This window comes from Tetrao urogallus (assembly GCF_951394365.1).
Source record: "Tetrao urogallus genome assembly, chromosome: 25".
Taxonomy (NCBI): Eukaryota; Metazoa; Chordata; class Aves; order Galliformes; family Phasianidae; genus Tetrao; species Tetrao urogallus.
The window spans coordinates 4,249,576-4,266,804 of NC_136838.1; the positions used below are offsets into that span (position 1 = coordinate 4,249,576).

A 17,229-nucleotide genomic window follows, 5' to 3' on the forward strand; every position below is an offset into this window, starting at 1 on the left:
AAGCGGCCCGGCCCGGCTCGCACGTGTCGTCCCCCGGTGAGCAGCGGGTTGCTCCGCCGCCGGGCGCCCAGCAGGTGCTGCGGGAAGCCGTTCCCACCCGCGCGGCCAAACCGCAGCCATACGGCCGCGCTCCCCCTGACCAGCTTGGCTGCGCTCCTCACCTGGCAGAAGAACACACGGCAGAGAGAATAAACACGGAGGGAAGCGAAAGCCCCTCGCGGCCCAACGCACGCGGTCTGCGTTCCAAGAAGTAATGAAGCCCAGGGAATGGAAAATTAATGTCACTTGGCGGCGGGCGGAGGCACGCAGCGCAGTGCCGGCTGCGGATGGGGCGCTCCGGCCAGCGGCACCGCGCCGATCCCTGCCGCCTGGACACGGGAAAGGATTTGGCTTTGTTGCTCCCCCTCTCCCCCGAGCCGTCCCTCGAGCTGGGCTGGAATGTGCGTGGTAGGGACAGAACCAATCCCATTAGCACCAGGAGATTGTTTTTCGTTTGGTTTTCCTGTTGCTGAATCACCCGCGGCTCTTCTCCTCCCGGGGGGGGGGTGGGGGGGTGTGGGGAGGAGGATGGGCAGCTGATCCCCCCCACCGGCAGCCGGTCCGACCCATCCTCATCCTCACTCCTCTGATGAAGGTTTACCCCCCCCCAGAGCCCCAGCCCGATGAAGTTGCTCGGGACAGCAGCGGTGTGGCCGCGCATTGAGCAGAGAGCGGTGAGGACGCAGGCAGCCCTTCCCCAGACGAGGAGCTCGGGCCCTCTTTCCATCATCTTCAAAACACGCGCTCTGTGAAGGCCCAAAACCGCCGCTTCCTCCCCATTGTGTTCCCTTATCAAAGCCCTTCATTCCTCGCTGTGAGCCGCGGAGAAGCCTTGTGTGGCTGCTCTGTGCTCTGTGCCCAGCCGGCCCTGCTGGGAAGGAGCCGGGGGGAGCAGCGGGTGCAGCCCCGACCGTCCATGGATCGAACTGCGATGGACACAGCGGGGTGCACGAAGGGGGCTTTGGGGACCCTTCCCCACCCCCCCATCCCAGCCCTGGGTTTCTGCCCCATCAGCTCCCGGGGAGGGAAATCCGTGCGTGAACGCACGGCAGCGTGTGAGCGGCGGTGGAGCGGGGCCAGCTCTGGGCAGCTGAGATTTCAGTGGGGCAGGGAGGGGGGGCGCCCCTGGGGGGGTGGAAAAGGCAGCGGCAGCGGCAGCCGGACCCAGCGGGGCTGCGAGCGGCGGCACCGAGCGGCACGGGCACCGAACGGCGGCACGGCACGAACCGGGCGATGCTTCGAGGTCCACCGTGGGGTGCTGGGGGGGCAGCTCGCCGCCTCCCCCCGGCTTTTTGGCGGCCGTGGGGCCGCCGCTGGCCTCAGCGCGGCTGACAGTCCCCACCTACCGGCCTGCGCTTCCCTCCCGAGCGTGGCTGAGCTGGAGCCGGTGGGGAGGACGTGGCCCTTCGCAGCCCCCGATGCCCACCGTGGGGTGAGGGCGCGATCCCACCGCTCCTCCCCGTGGCATCGCTCCTGGCACATGGGGCCACACACCGCGATTTTTTGCTTTCCCCGTGAAAAACTTGCAAGGAGGGAACGAGGAGGAAAAAGGCGTCGGGTGGAACTCAGCCCGGCTGCCTGCAGGGGGGTGGAACCAGCGGATTTCATGCGTCTCTCCTCACTGCAGCGGGGTCCCTCCTCACCTGCTCCTTCCTGGGCACGGCTCCCTGCGCCCCGCGCCAGCAGTGAGGAATCTGATCCAGCCTGAAGGCGAGGAGTCTGTTTGCAGCCCCGTCCCAGGAGGGACCGCCGGAGCCCGCGGCGCTCAGGGTCTGCCAGCTGTCCGTCCCACCTCCCCCTGCGCCGGGGGCATTCGGGCAATAAGGGGTTAATGGGTAATGAGGGATCGGGGGTTTGCTGGGGGGCAATGCTGTGCCGTGGGCTTCCCACCAAGCGTTCCCGAAGGGCTTTGTCCCCTTCTGCTCCATCGCCGGGTGCCGGCATCCTCACCAACGCCCCGAGCTGCACACGGGAAATGTGGGTGGAAAGCAGCAGCGCTGAGACGTGCAGTGAGGGGGGGGGGTTCGCCTCGAGACCCCCACCTCGGAGACACAGACGGGCTGCAGAACAGCTCTGCTGCGAACGGGGCTCTGTGGGGGAAGGCGTGCGTGTGCACGGCAGCCCTCGCGCTGCGCCGCCTTACAGCCATCCGCGCTGCTTCTTGCGCGGAGCCGGGACCGACCCCGCACCCCGGGGCTCAGACCCACACCCAGAAACCAGCGGGCCAACCCTGGTACAAACCTTTTATTTCTCCTCCCGTGTCCGACCCGCGCTCTGCTCGCGGTGTGGCGCCAGGTTTGTTTCTTGCACCCATCTCAGAGTGTGGGAGGGGGGGAACTGCTGGAGGGGACGCTGCACCCCTGGGACTCTGCAAATGAGGGGGGGGGTCGGGACAACACAGACTGCACCAACACCGAGCTGAGCTGCCAGAAAGCAACACCAAGAAGGGCACCCCAACTACGGACACGAGACCCCCACCCGCTCCCCAACCCTGATATGTTCACTGTGATATGGAGCAGCACAAAATTGATGGGGCTGGGGGACACCTCCAGGGATGCCCCCTCACCCCACAGCGACACACGTCACTGCCCCCCGACATGGGGCGAACGTAGGAACCGACGGGAGGGGGCATGGGCAATAAGTTACTCTGTACCACGTGTTGGGAGGAGGTGGGGGGCTGGGTGCCACCACGGGGTGCCTGGGTCTGGCAGACTGCATGCCGGTGCGAATCAAACACAGAACAATGCACAAAGTGATGGAGATGGGGAGAGGGGAGATGGCCCCGTGTGCCCTGAGCACTGCTGCGGGTGGGGGGGCTGCACAACGGGGCCCCCCGGACACCGGCCCTCATCCCTCACGGGGGCACGAGGTCAGTGCCACCCGGTCCTGCCCTGTGGGATGCTGTGGAGATGCGCTGGATGGATCATCCCAGGAACGAGAGGATGGAAAATGTCACTCTGTCACCAGCCAGTGCCCCCCGCCGGTGTCACGGAGTGGAGAGAGAGCACAGAACCATCGCAGAGCGTCCTGCAGCCCCCGCCAGGGCCCGGCCGGGTGCTCACATGGGCACGGGGGCGGCGGATCGGCTGCTCTCTCCGCTTTGGCTGCCAACACCAAATCCATTGGCCACGTTCCGGCTCCCGCGGGGCCATCGGCGGAAGGGAGTTCCCAGGGCCGGGCCGGCGCCGCGGGGGCTCAGCCCGAGGTGGGGGCCGGGCTGTGCCGAGCCAAAGCCCCCCCCCAGGCGCTGCCTCTGCCCCGCTGGAGCCGTGCCCGGAGGGGGGGCCGGGGCTGCGCTCCCCCCTTCCATGCTGGCGGTGGTCGCTGGGCTCTGGGCAGCGGGAGTGCAGAGTGCAGCAGTGCTGACAGAGGGGGAAAGTTCCAGGCTGTGGCCGATGGAGGCAGAGGGATGGGGTCGGAAGGGGGACCGGCATGGGGACAGTGAAGTGATGAGGAGGTGATGGGGAGAGGTGGAGCACTACAGGATGGTCTTGTCCAGGTCGACCTTGAGTGGCAGCGGCCCCACATCCTCGCTGTGTGTGGGGCACAGAGTGACGGCGATGACGGGCGGCAGTGGGAACACACTGGGGCCACGCGGGTCCTCCAGGCACTCCCTGTCTCCATTGATGCTCAGAGGCTGAAAAACAGCAGAGGGCACCGTGTGACCTTGGGCCTCACTGTCCCCAGCCTGCAGACGATGCAGCACTGATGTGTAACACCCACCAATGCAGCACCCACGGCATAACAGCAGCACAGGGGCGGCCCATACCTGAGTCCTGACGTGCTGCTCGGGGGCGGTCACCAGGCTGGCACAGCTCAGCCACAGCATCACCACGATGGAGAGGAAGAGGCAGGCGGCCAGGATCCAGCGGGGGAGGCCCGAGCGCCTGTAGCACCCCCGAACCCCAGAGAAATGGGGCCGCATTATGGCAGTGCACTGGGTATGGGAAGGGGGTCCCCGCAGCCCCCGACACCTACTTGGCCATGCAGCCCAGGAAGTCGTGCTCTGGCTGTGGGGTGTCCATGGGTTTGGCTTTGCCCCACGGCTCCTTCTTGGGGGGGGACTTTTCCTCCTTCTGCTGGGGGCCTGGAAGCAAGAGAAGCAGTGCTGAGAGCGGGCATCACTGTGCAAAGTGCAGGGTGCAGGATGAGTGGTGCAAGGTGTGAGTTGTGAGGTGCACAGTGCTGGCCGTGTTCCCCTGCTGGCTCGCTCCCTGCAGGGGGTGCGCAGAGCTCCTGCAGCTCCTTGCAATGTGTGCCATGGGTTTGGGAAGCAGATCAGAGCCACAGTTTCTTCCACTCTGGTGGGATCCGAAGCTGCCAGGAGGGCTCCTGACCCAGACAGCAGCAGAGCCGTCCCTCACCTGTGTGGGGTTGTGGGGAGTGGGCATCGTTCCCTGGTTCAGGCCACTCCGGTTGGGTCATCTGAGCTTCGGGCAGCGGGAACTCCATGTGGGGCTGCGACTGGAGGAGGGGAGAAGCAGTCAGCGTGAAGGCCCCATCCCATCCAGTCCCCAGCAGGAAGGGCTTGGGACCCCCACCTGGAACACCACCACTTTCCCATCGTCCGCCTGCAGGTAGAAGGTCCACGTGGAGGAGATGAAGCTGTGGGCAGAGCTGACGATGTCGGTGCAGAAAGAGGAGACCAAATCCAGCACCGAGAGCGACGGCGCCTTCACCTCTGCGCTCTGCAAAGCAGCAGGGACGCGGCGTCACCTCAAACCCCCCCCATCAAACAACACCATGCAGGGACACGGCTGCGCCGAGCCCAGCGCTCCTCCAGAGCCCCATTCCCACACCCCGCAGCCACCAGGGGCTCCTTTGGGACGGACGCCCCCACCCGGCCCCATCCCACGGTGTCCCCCCGGCCCCGTGCTCCCCCAGCGGCTCAGGGCGTTCCTGCTGGCAGTGTCCCCATGCCCCGGATTTTTGGCCGTTGTGGCAGTTTGTTATTTTTAACGCATCCCTGCAGGAATCTGCCGCTCCCCGCCGGCGTTTTGCCGACCGCCCCTCGCGCGGTCAGAGCGGCGCACGGGAAAGAAATAGGTCAGATGCTGTCTCCAATTATTCTGCTAAATCTGCCCGGCCCGACCGTCTGGGAAACGCAGAGCAGCGCTGGGGGCGACGCTGTGTCTGTCCCTGGGCTCTGCCCCGTGGAAATGGGACGGAATGGAGTTTTTGGGACCCTCCGCTTTGGCCCTGCTCCCTACAGCACCGCCTCGCTCTGCGCCGAGAGCCCCCTCCTTGGGCTGAAGGCTCGCTTAATTAATTGGGCAAAAGCTGCATTAATTAAACACGGGAAGGAAAGCGTTGATAATTGCTGGGAAGGATCAAAACCCGGGGAATCCACGCCAGCGCTCAGCCCACACCTCCCACCCTTGGAACCCACAGCAGAGCCGGGCGGCACCGGGGGGCACCAGCCCACCCCCCTCACCTGCTCCTTCCTCTGCACGTGGGGCAGCTGCTCGCGGCACCCGGTCCTGCAGCCCCACTGCTCCTCTTCTCCAACGTAGGCCTCGGCACATGCTGCAGGGCGGGGGTGTGGGGTGAGGATGGAGGGGGGGGCAGATCCCCACAGGGGACACCGGTGCCACCCGCGCCTCCCCACCTGCACCCATGGGCTGTATGGGATGCAGCGGTGCAGCGGAGGTGTCGGGGTGGGGAGAACCCATTTGGGGCCGGGGGGGGGGGGGGGCCGCTCACCTGCCTCACATTCAGCCCTGGTGCTGTTCAGCCCCGCGCTTGCATCCACAAAGTGACAGATGGAGAACAGCCGGCAGCCACGGTGACAGGCGCTGAGCACAGCGTCCTGCAGGCACAGGGCACAGAGCTGCACACAGCGCGGCCGGGGGCTGCATCCGACCCCCAGTGTGGCCCCCCCAGGAGACTGCCACACTTTGGGGGGCTGCCACCAGCCCCACTGCACCCATAGAGCTGTCAGAGCAATGGGGTCTGTGTCCTGAGAGGATGTGGCACGGCCCTGCGTCGCTGTTGGGCATCCCATATCTCTGCATGGGCTTCTGGAGTGGCAGGGGGGGGTATATGGGTATGGGGGGGTGCACACGTTGGGGGGGAGTGCATGGCACTGTGTGCATGGGATCTGCACGCATGGGAGGAGGTTTTCATGCATAGGAGGGCTGTGCACGCATTTGAGGGTTTGCATGCACGGGGCTGTGCGTGCGTTTGGGGTGCGTGCATGGGGGCTGCGTGCTGGGGGGGGGGTTGGAAAACACTGAGAGGCTGTGAAAGCAACATTCCGTGTGTGCCTGCGCTGGGGAGGGATCCACCGTGGGGAGGGGCCTATGGGTGCCGGGGTGTCCATGACACGTACAGTGGGCCCAGATGGGTGCAGCTCCTCCCTCCCCCCTCCCCGCCTTTGGGCAGCGCGGTCCGTCCGGGCTGTTCTACCCGCGGCGGTGTCACGGATCTGCGGCCTCATTCAGCCCCACCGCCGGGGTCGAACCCCCTGCATTCTCCCCTCCCCATCCCCCTCCCCTCAGCCTCAGTGCAGCCCCGTTATCCCCGTTATCCCTGTCCCGATCCGGGGCTCTGAGCGCTCACTTCGCACTCCACCTCCTCACCGCGGCCCCCACCGCCCCCGGGGAATGGGGGGGCTCCGTGACGGAGATACAGAAGGAGATCCCAAAGCAGAATGGGACCCCTGGAGGCACTCGGGCCTGGGGATGGGGACAGCAGTGCGGACACCCCCAGCCCGGGGGGGGTTGCCGGGGGGGCTCAGCAGGGGGGGAACACGCTGACCACCACCACCCCCACCCCGGTAGCTGCAGGCCCAGACTGCTTGCGGGCGGCGTTGCCCGGTGCTGCCGGTACCCCCCCCGCGGCGCTCCCGGTTCCCGGTGCATCCCCCGGTGCCACGGATGCTCCCCCCCCGCTTCCCCCCGATGCCCTCAGTGCTCCCTCCCGGTGCTCTGAACACCTCCGGTACCCCCCCCCCGGTTCTCCCGGTACCCCCCCGCTGCTCCGGGTCCTTCCCCCCGCCATCCCCCTCAGCCCCCCCAGCCCCCCCGCCCACTCACCGCCGCCCGGGGCTGCACGCTGCGGCCGCACTGCCGCTGACAGGGGCCGGTGTCCCCGAGCTGCGCCGAGAACGGATCTCCCCCGGCGGCGGCGGTGACGGTGGCGGCGGTGAGCGCGAGGCCGAGCGCGAGCAGCGCGGGGGGGCGCGGGGCCGCCATGGCGGGGACGGAACGGAGCGGAGCGGAGCGGAGCGGAGCGGAGATGCCACCGCCGCCGTTCGGCCCCGCCGTGACGCGCCGTGCGCCGGGCGGGGGCGGCGGGGGGAGCCGGGGGGGGAACCGCAGTGCCGCAGCTTCGCCGGTATCGGAACCCCCGGAGAGGGTGCGTGGCACAGGGGGGTGAGGGAGGATGAGGGGGTGGCAGGAGAACACGGGCAGTAATGGGTTAATGGGGTTAATGGCGGGGGGGGGGCAGAAAGGACTGAGGGGGTCCGGAGGGACACGGAGGTGTGGGAGGATCGAGGGATGCGGGGACACGGGGGGGGGGGGGGGGGCATGAGGATGGGGGGCTGCATGGGGAGCAGGAGGTGTGGGGGAATCCCGGGGGGGAGATGAAGTGGGACTGGAGGATGTGGGGGGACACAGGGGGTCGCAAAGCAATGCTGGGAATCTCGGGACGTGGGGGGGCTCTGGGGCCACGAGGGGACACGGACAGAGGCAGGGAGACCGGGGGGGACACGGGGACATGGAGGGGGAGCGGGGCACGTGGGGGCTGCAGAGGGGCGGGGGGCACTCAGGCTCTGCTGGCCATCACCCCCCCCCCCCGGGCAGCACCCCGCACATCTCCGCTCCCCGCGGATTTCCCCCCCCCCCCCCCCCGGCGCAGCGCAGCGCCCGGCCCCAGATTTACGGCTTTTATTTCGCAGGGCTTAGCAGACATCAAAGCGTGGGCTCGGCCTCGCGCTCCCGGCCCTGCCCGTCTCCCTTATTGATGGCAGCACCCCAACGCGGGGGGGAGGGAGGAGGAGGGCGGGGGGCTCCACCACCCCCGGCCCTAATGGGGAACTCATGGCCGGAGCGCTGCCGGGGGGCTCCGTTGGGCCCCTCCATCAGCCCGCTGCTCCTCCAGCCCGTGCGCCTCGTTAGGAGCGGTGGGAGGAACGTGCTCTGGAGGGGCTCGGGTTGGCTGCGCTCCCCCAGCCCCCTCCCAGGCCCTCCCCCACCCCCCCAGCCCTGCAGTCTCCTGTCCGGCGCCGCTGACAAATGGCGAAGTAAATGGGACAGATTGGGGACTGCTGCCGTAAATCACAGCGCGGTGCTGCAGGTGGGTCCCCATCAGCTGTGGGGCAGAGCTGGGGCTGCTGCCAGCAGGGGGGGCGGGGGAGGGGGGGCACAGAACCTGATGGCCTGAGTGCTGGTGGTGCCGGCACTGGGGCAACGGGGTACCGGGGGCAATGAGGGAAAAAAATGGGGGCAATGGGAGCAATGAGAGCAGTGGGGGCAATGGAGGCACTGGGGTTACTGGGAGCACGGAAGAGGCACTGGGAGCACTGGGAGCACTGGGAGCACTGGGAGCGCTGCCAGAGCCGCTCCCCACACCGCCCGCCCTCTGCCTGGCACCGTCCCACACTCTCAGCCCCTCCACTCGTGTTTTAATAGAAAAAAACAGAGCCCTTCCCGGGCATTAAAACACCACAGTTGGCAAATATTGACTGTGGGTGACCCCCCCCCCCCTTGGCACTCTGCAGAGCCTCTCAACGCCTTTTGCATTTATCAGTGACCCACATTCCTCCTGCAGCACTCTGTGCCCAATTGGGAGCGGTGACGTCCCCGCGGTGCCCCCACGCCCCCCCCAAACCCCACTCCCCATTTTGGGTTTTTTCCCATCGGCGTCGGCGCTGCGCAGGCGGGGGCTGCGGGGTGGGGGCGGCACGGAAGGGGTTAAAGCGGTTATAAATTACCCGACGGACGGACGTGGAAATGCTACAGAGAGGAATAGAAGGAAAACTCGGCCCGCTGGATTCTTGGCATTTCCAGCCTCTTTATTTGTCCCACAGGTCACTTCAGAAGGATGCAGGCGGTCAGACAGCTCCGCTGCGCCCGTCCCTGGGCCGTGCTGGGGGGGTGGGGGCTGCGTTGTGCACCCTGCCCCCCCTGCAGCCACGTGTGCCCACGTCTGAGGAGCGCTGCGCCGTGCCGGGAGTCACTGATGGGGTTCATGGGGGGGGTGGAGAGCGGCATTTTGGGGTGACGTTGGGGAGGTGACACTACGGAGTGACAGCGAAGGGGGTGGCAGCACCTCGGGCCCATCGGGGGGCAGCCATGGCCGCCCAGCCCCGCTCGGTGCCGTGGGCAGAGCGCTGCGCACTCAGCGCTGCAAAGGTCACCGCCAAAGGGCAGCAGCTCCATACGGAGCTCCGCTGACTCAGACGGCGCTGCCGCGGTCCCGCTGCGCCCGGTCCCCGTCCCCACACCGGGTGTCACCGCCCCGCTGCTGCCCTGACCCCGTCCCGCTCCCCGCCCCGCCCTCGCCATCCCCAGCCGTGACACGGAGGTGCCCCCAATGGGGTCCCTCTCCTCAACACCGCCGTCCCCTCCGTGACACCGTCATCCCCCCCCCCCCCCCTTCACCCTCAGGGACCCCACGCGGCCCCGCTCCGGCTGCCCCCCCCCCGGCGCTGGCAGGCGCGGAGCTGGGGCGGCACTTTCCCATGCTGGGTGTCTCCCTCAGGCTGACATTTTTGGGAAATTTCAACGAAAACACTTCGGAAGGTTCCAACAAAACGGGACGATGGGAAAAGGCATAAAGGCATTGTTTTGTCTCTTTTTTTTTTTTTTTTTTTTCCTCCTTCTGTTTTTTTTTTCTGTTTTCTTTTTTCGTTTTTCCAATCTGTGCCGCCCCTTCGGATGGGCTCCAGCAGCACGCTGCTTCCATTCCCCACGGCTGTCACCTCTGTCCCCACGCGACGTCACCCTGTCCTGCGTGGCGTCACCCCACGCTGCCAGTCCTCTCCCCACGCAGCCCTGTGAGCAGCACAGCCACACTGTGGGGGGAGGAGGAGGGCTGAGCCTAACTCTCACTGTCACCCCGTGCCTCAGGTGTTCCCTGTCGCAGATCCCGTCCCCATCCCAAGATCAGAGTCAGGGCCAAGGGTCCGTTCCCCCCCCCCACATCCCCTCCTCTGGAGGAAGGGTTGGGGACGGTTGGGGTGCGGTACGGCCCAGGTGTCCCCAACAGGAGGGGGGGCGGCTCTCAGCACCCCCTCTGCCTCATCTCACTCTGCTCTGCCGCAGGGACGCACGGATGGGGACGGTGCCACCGCCGGGAGCCGCTGGCCCGGGGCTCGGTGCCGTCGCTCCAGTCGGGAACACGAGCGGTGCCACCTGCGGCGTCACGGCCGCCCACCGCTGAGTCCTCGCGTCCCCAGGGGCACCGCGGAGTCCCTCGAGGCATTTTCTCCACTTCTGTTGTTACTGGAGGGGCACCGCGGGGTTATCTCGGAGAAAAAAAGACGGGGTTTAGGGGGAAAATATTCCACAAAACAAAACCAAGCCCAGAAAACAGCCCCGAGGGCTCCACCGCACCGCGCGGGGATGAGGCGCGGGGGGAGCGGCCCCGGGGGCGCGGGAGTGTCCGGGCGGCAGCGCTGAGTCACGGCGGGACGGGACGGGACGGCTCTCCCCCATCAACCGGACGGGGGGGCACCGGGCACCGGACACAGCGCATCCCGCGGCGGAGGGGCGGCGGAGGCGGCGGGCACTGCGGGCACAGAGCCGGCACCGGAGCGGCCCCCGAGGACCGGTGCCTTTCTGCCCCCCGGGGGCGGTCCCGGGCCGGGCGGGGCGGGGCGAGGGCGGCATTTAGGGCTTTGGCAGAGCGGGGGCTGCTCAGACTTGTTCGCGACTTCCCCGGACGTGTCGGTGCGCTCCGCCGCTGTGGGCACCGACGGGCACCGACCCCCCCCCCCCCCCCCCCCCATGCCGGCCATGCCGGCCCTTCTACCGCTGCTGTTGCTGTGCCTGCGGCTGCTCCGCGCTGAGCCGCCCGCGTGTGAGTACGGCCCGGGGGGGTTCGGGGGGGCCGTGCCGGAGCGGACGCCGTCGGGGCTGGGATTGGGGTTGGGGTTGGGGCGGGCGCTGCGCGGGGACCCCCGGCTCTGTGCCGCCGCTCTCCTCCCCTCTCTCCTTTCTCCTCTCCCCCTTCCCTCATTCATTCCGGTCCTTGTGCCCCCCCCCCCTCCCTCCCCCCGCCTTTCCGGGTTGCGTCCCCCCGGGGCTGCGCTCCCCTCCCGCGGGGCGATGGGAACCACCCGCCCCACTGCCTCCCCGGGACGGAGCGTGACGGGAACCCCTGGCAGCGCCCGACCCCCTGCCTGTGCCCGACAGCGAACAATGGGACCCCCCCTCCCCCCCTCCCGCATACTCCCCCCCCAGGGGAGACGTGTCCCCCACCCATCGCCCCCTGGGAGCCGTGTGCCCCCTCCTCTCCCCATGGCGCACCCCCTCCGGATCGCCGTCTCCTGCGGAACAGCGCAGCTCCGCTCCCCCACCCCGGACAATGGACCCCCCCCTCCGTCTGGAGAACAATAGCGAACCCCACACGGCGATCCACGACCCCCCCGGCCCGCAGGCCTGACCTTCCCCAAAGCCCCCGGAGAACAATAGGCGCCCCTTTCCCCCCATGGAGAACAATGAGCCCCCCCCCCCTCCCCGTCCCAGAGAACAATGAATCCCCCCTTCTCCCCCATCAGAACAATAGGGAGCGCCCACCCCTGCGGAGAACAACGGATCGCCCTCAAAAAAGGGGAGCGGGTCCCTGGAGGGGGTTCCTTACTGGGAGGGTGGGGGGGGAGTTGGGGACAGACGTGGAGATGCCACACCTGGGGTGGGTTCTGCGCTGGGGTCCCGCGGCGGTGCCTTGGGGTCCCGCGAGGCTGCGAGCGCGGAGCGGCCCCATTCGCGTTCCCCACGGCTGGAGGTTCGGCTCCTCGGGGCGATGTTCGCCCAGCGCGTCCCGGCTCGGGGTGGCACCGTGGTGGCACCGCGATCCCCATCCCGCCCCGCGTCCATCGGCTCGCGTGCCCCGAGCGCTGCGGGTCATTCACGGGAAGAATCACGGAGCGCTGATCGGGGCTGGGCTGCGAAAGCAGCCGCGGCGGAGAAGCAAAACGCGGTGGGAGCGAGAAGGGAAAGCCCTCTCCGGGTTCTCACGTTGCCCGTAGGGCTGCGGGGTGGCACAGCGCTCCAGAGCTCGGCCCCACCGCCGCTCCCCCACCCCACGGCCGCAGGGACCCCCGGGTCCCGTCCCGCCGAGCGGTGCCCCCGCGCTCCCCACCTCCTTTGTCCCACGGTCGGAGTTCGGTCCCGCGGCCCCGACGTGCGGCAGCGCTGGAACGGGCGCAGCCAAATCTCCTTTTAGAGAGCGAAGTTCCGCGCTGGAATGCCGCGAGCCGAGGGACGGGCATCAGAACCGCCATCGGCGGAGGAGAGGGCGAGAGGGGGGAGCGCAGCGGGACGCGGCCCCGTCGCTTCACACCCATTTCGCTTGATTTTTTTTCAGCGCCGCCCAAATCTCCTTTTGTTCTTCGGAGCAATCGTTGCTTTCGGTCTCCGCGAGCCCCAATAAACGTGTCGGAGCTCTCGGACGCTGAGCGGGGGGTTTCCCTTTTCTCTCGCAGCCCTTAAAACGCCTCGATGTAAAACCGAAAGGCGATCCGGCCCTTCGGAAGAGGAGCGCAAACGTTCCCGACACCCTGAAATGTGCTTTTACTTTATGGCGTTACTTAACACCTGAGCAGCATTTGTTTTTTTTACAATAGGAAGGCAATAAAACCCCGGGCAGGTATTCTCGCTGCGCATTCCACCACCCCCCGGCCCGCTCCGCTCCCATCTGAAAACTTCACACTTTTCCCTTTTATAACACATGTGGCTGCGAAAGAAAAAGGAATGACTGCGAGAGGAGAAAAGCCAAAGGGACGCGGCCCGTGAGCGGCGTGCTTTGTGCTGCAGGCGGTCGGATCGGCTGCAGTTGGGGCCGAGGGCTGCCCGTGGGGGGGCTGAGGGGCGGTGGGGGCTGCAGCCCACCCGGGTGTGGGGGCTGTTCGGAGCCCCCCCCCAGCACTGCGGGGCACGCGGGGCCGCACTGAGCTGCCGCTGAAAGCCGATCGGGGCCGGGAGGTCGGAGGGGAGCGGAGGTCGAGGCGCTTTCCGGGAGGTAATTAGCAATATTAGCCCGGCACGCGCGGCCCCGCAGCGCCTCGGCAACGAGTGCTGGGGGATGTCAGCCCCGGGTCGTTTTCCCCTGCGGAACGTGCGAGCAGCCCGCTGTGCTTTGAAGCCTTTCCGTGCGCGGTTTGCTCTCCCCCCAAAGCAGGGAAGCGAGGGCGATGGTTGCCGGGGGGTCCCGGTAGGGGATGTGGGTTCCCCCCCAACCCCGCAGCGCGGTGCAGCAGCAGCACATGGTTTGCGTTAGGGTGCTCAGCTCTGCGGTGCGCACCGCGGAGCAACAGAAAGCCAAAAAACCAAACCGCCCCCAAACTTTCCATTGTTGCTTTCAAATGGGGGGAAAAAAACCAGAGCCCGGCCCCAAAGCGGGCACGGAGCGATGCGCACCGGGCACCCGACGGCACCGCAGCCCACGGGGAGCGCCCACGGTGCCGTGCTGCGCCGCGCATCGCTCCCCTTCCCGTTGTCTCCGGCCGCAGACCCTGCAGTGATCTCCCCTCAGGACCCCACGCTGCTCATCGGTTCCTCCCTGACCGCCACCTGCACCGTCAGCGCCGACCTCCGCCTGCGCGCGCAGGACCTGTACTGGACGCTGAACGGCCGCCGTCTGCCCGCCGCCTCCTACGCCGCCCTCGGCCCCACCACGCTCAGCGTGGCCCTCGCCCGCCTCAACGGCTCCCGGCAGCAGTCGGGGGACAACCTGGTGTGCCACAGCCGCGACGGCGGCATCCTGGCCGGCTCCTGCCTCTATGTTGGACGTACGTCGGGCGCGTCCGTCCGTCCGTCCGTCTCCATCGTGGTGCCGTTGCCCCTCGGCGCAGCGCTGTCGCCCCAAGGCCGCGCGGCGCTTTTGGCACCTCGTGCTGAAATTACAGTTGTCCGAATCAATAATCGTTAAGATTTTATCTCGGGCTATTTTAAGGATGATTTTACTGTTCTAAGAATACAGAGGCTTAACTGGGAACAGAGCGCTTATTTTTATTTATTTATTTCGGTTGCCGTTCCCAAAAGAAAACAGCTCTGTTGCTCAGCACGGGCTGCAGTCCTCCGCTGCCCCGTGGGGCTGGTGGGGGTCTCGGCGACGCCAACCTTGTGGGGCCGTTGGTGACGCCGTCCCCATGGCCGTCCCCAGTAGGCATTGGCTTGCAGAGCCAGCGTGCGGTCCCTTCGGGTGCCGCTCACGGAGCCCCTTCACGTCTCGTTGTCCCTTTGTCCTCTTCCAGTACCCCCAGAAAAACCAGTCAACATCTCCTGCTGGTCCAAGAACATGAAGGACCTCACCTGCACGTGGGCCCCAGGGACGGAGGGGGAGACCTTCCTGCACACCAACTACACGCTCAAGTACAAGCTCCGGTAGGCGCCCGCGGGTGGATTCCTTCCCTTCCTCCCAGTGTGAACGTGGGATTTTGAGGGCTTACAGGGGGAGCTTTGGGGCGGCGTGGGGATGGAAACCCAACACCGCTGCTGACGGCGTTAAGTGGTGGATAAATGAGGCGCGGGCCCGGCGCCGTGCTTTCCTTGGGCAGGTGTGCGGGTCCCGCTGGGCTCACAGCCCCGGGGCTGTGCTCATCACAGGTGGTACGGCCGTGACAACACGTGCCAGGAATACCACACGGCCGGGCCCTACTCCTGCCACATCCCCAAGGACCTGGCCCTCTTCACGCCCTATGAGATCTGGGTGGAGGCCTCCAACCGGCTGGGGGTGGCCGTGTCCGACGTCGTCATGTTGGACATCCTCGATGTGGGTGAGTGTTGGGTTCCAGGGCCCGGGGGGGGGGACGCGGGTCGGTCTCAAACCATGAGGGTGGTTGGGGTCGGGTCGGAGCCGAGTGGTGTTGGATTGGCTCTGAACCCATCGGAAACTGCTGCCCCACGTGCCTGCAGTCACCACCGACCCGCCGTCCGACGTGCACGTCAGCCGTGTGGGGGACCTGGAGGACCAGCTGAGCGTGCGCTGGAGCTCCCCGCCGGCGCTGAAGGATTTCCTCTTCCAAGCCAAGTACCAGATCCAGTACCGCGTGGAGGACAGCTCGGAGTGGAAGGTTGGGGGGCAGCAACGGGGCGGTGTTGCCCAGCTGTGGGTCGGTGCCGGGGTTCTGAGCCCTGCCCTCACTCTGTAGGTGGTGGATGATGTGGGCAACCAGACCTCGTGCCGCCTGGCAGGGCTGCGTCCCGGCACCGTCTACTTCGTCCAGGTGCGCTGCAACCCCTTCGGCATCTACGGCTCCAAGAAGGCCGGCATCTGGAGCGACTGGAGCAACCCCACGGCCGCCTCCACGCCGCGCAGCGGTGAGCGCTGCTGCCTGAGCCCCCTCCCCAGCTGCTCCCCCCCTTTCCTGTGCACGCACTGAGGCCGTTCCCGCTGTGTGCCCGGCACCTGGATTTCTTGCAAAGGAGCCAATTCCCCGCTCTGATTTCCCGGCGGGGAGGCGGAGAGCCACGCGTTTCCCTACCCCAGGTTCCTCCCTCTGCTCCTTGCACTGCGAATGGGCCGCCAGCGCCGCTCTGAGCCCCCGTCCCCTCCCTGTCCCCGCAGAGCGCACGGCGGGGGGCTGCGACCCCAAGGGAGGCGAGCAGAACACGACGCTGCGGCGGGAGCTGAAGCAGTTCTTTGGGTGGGTGAAGAAACACTCGTACGGCTGCTCCAACCTCAGCATCAAGCTGTACGACCAGTGGCGCGTGTGGCTGCAGAAATCCCACAAAACACGCAACCAGGTAGGTAAGGAGCCTTTCACACTTCTTTCTCCCCGCTGCGGGGCTGCGGACCCCCCTGGTGTCCCCCTCTCCGAGGGTGGCCTCGAAGCAGGGCCCTGCTCTCTCTGCAGGTTCTACCCGGCGATAAGTTGTAGCCCCCGCAGGGCTGAGCGCCGGCAGCACCGCACCGGGTGCCCAAAGCCCCCCCGGGGCCGCCCGCCCCGTCCCTGCCACCACAGCGCGCTGGGGGGGGGCTCAGCAGTGGCCGGAGCTCGGCACGGCTCTGCAACCCGCTGCAGGGGGGTTTTGCCCGGGGGGGAGGCTGGGGCTGGCCTTGGCAGCCCCCTGGGGGAGGTGGCGGTGCCACGTGCCCCCCAGGAGCACAGTCCCCATGGCAGCGAAGGGACCCCCCAGCCTCACCTGGAGCCTTTGTTCCTTAACCACGACCTGGAGCAGCAATTGGGGTGAAGGGGGGCGGGTGGAGGCGCCCCGTGGCCCCCGAACCCGGAGTGTGCAGCCCTCCCCCCAAGGATGCAGTTTGGGCGTTTTGGAGGGGCCACGGGTGCCCACGGGGCCGCGTGTGAGTGCGCGGGGGTTCTGTCCCCAGAGAGCTGCGTGGGGCTGGTTTGAGGCTGCTGGGGTTTGCCCAGTGCTTGCTCTGATTTTGATTCAAACCAGCCTTATTTTGGTTACATTTCAGTCAATTAGGAACAGATTTAAGCTTAATGCCAATAAACCTCGTTAAACCCCACCGGGGCCTGCGTCAGTGGAGCAGCAGCAGCGCGGGGACGGGGACGCAGCGGGCAGCCAAGCTCTGGGACGGGGCCACGTCCATGTCACCACGTGCCTGGGCTCCTCGGGGGACCGATGTGGGGACACGGACATGGGTGGTGATGAGGGAGGGTACAAACCCTATGGACCACACGGCTCAGGGGATGTTTTTATTGAAGGTGACCACAAAAGGTGTTGGGCTGGGTGTTGTCTCCATCCTCAGCGCCAGCCTCGGGTGTCTGCAGGGCAGAGGATGTCCCCAGGGCAGCGATGGCAGCGTTTGTCCCCATGGGGACACCCAGGGGGCTCAGAGAAAAGGGTCCCCTGGTTCCAGGCCCCGCTGCGCTCAGCAGAAAGTGGGCACAGGTCCAGCCCCGCGTGCACCCACCTGCAGAGGGATGCTCAGGATGTGGGGGGGCTCCCCCGCTGAGCGATGGGGCCGGGTTGGGGGGGCAGGTGCCCACCTCGCCGGGGGTGGGAGCGGGGCAGGGGGCCCCGCAGCGCTCTGCTGTATGGCCCCTTC

At 67.1% G+C, this 17,229-nt stretch overlaps 2 protein-coding genes across 2 annotated transcripts; one reads left to right on the forward strand and one right to left on the reverse strand.

Annotated features, from left to right (window-relative positions):
- Positions 1-3,517: 3,517 nt before the first annotated feature.
- Positions 3,518-7,235, reverse strand: TMEM59L (transmembrane protein 59 like; the record flags this gene model as incomplete). Its single annotated transcript, XM_079546890.1, has 8 exons — positions 3,518-3,676; positions 3,809-3,926; positions 4,018-4,126; positions 4,404-4,503; positions 4,581-4,727; positions 5,474-5,565; positions 5,743-5,848; positions 7,077-7,235. The coding sequence occupies 8 exons, from the start codon at positions 7,233-7,235 to the stop codon at positions 3,518-3,520; spliced, it is 990 nt and encodes a 329-aa protein (XP_079403016.1).
- A 3,759-nt stretch (positions 7,236-10,994) lies between these two features.
- On the forward strand, positions 10,995-16,090 carry CRLF1 (cytokine receptor like factor 1; the record flags this gene model as incomplete). Its single annotated transcript, XM_079546856.1, has 8 exons — positions 10,995-11,067; positions 13,721-13,999; positions 14,465-14,594; positions 14,817-14,986; positions 15,126-15,283; positions 15,362-15,530; positions 15,778-15,956; positions 16,067-16,090. 8 exons carry the CDS (start codon positions 10,995-10,997, stop codon positions 16,088-16,090), a joined length of 1,182 nt encoding a protein of 393 aa, XP_079402982.1.
- Between the last annotated feature and the right edge of the window lie 1,139 nt (positions 16,091-17,229).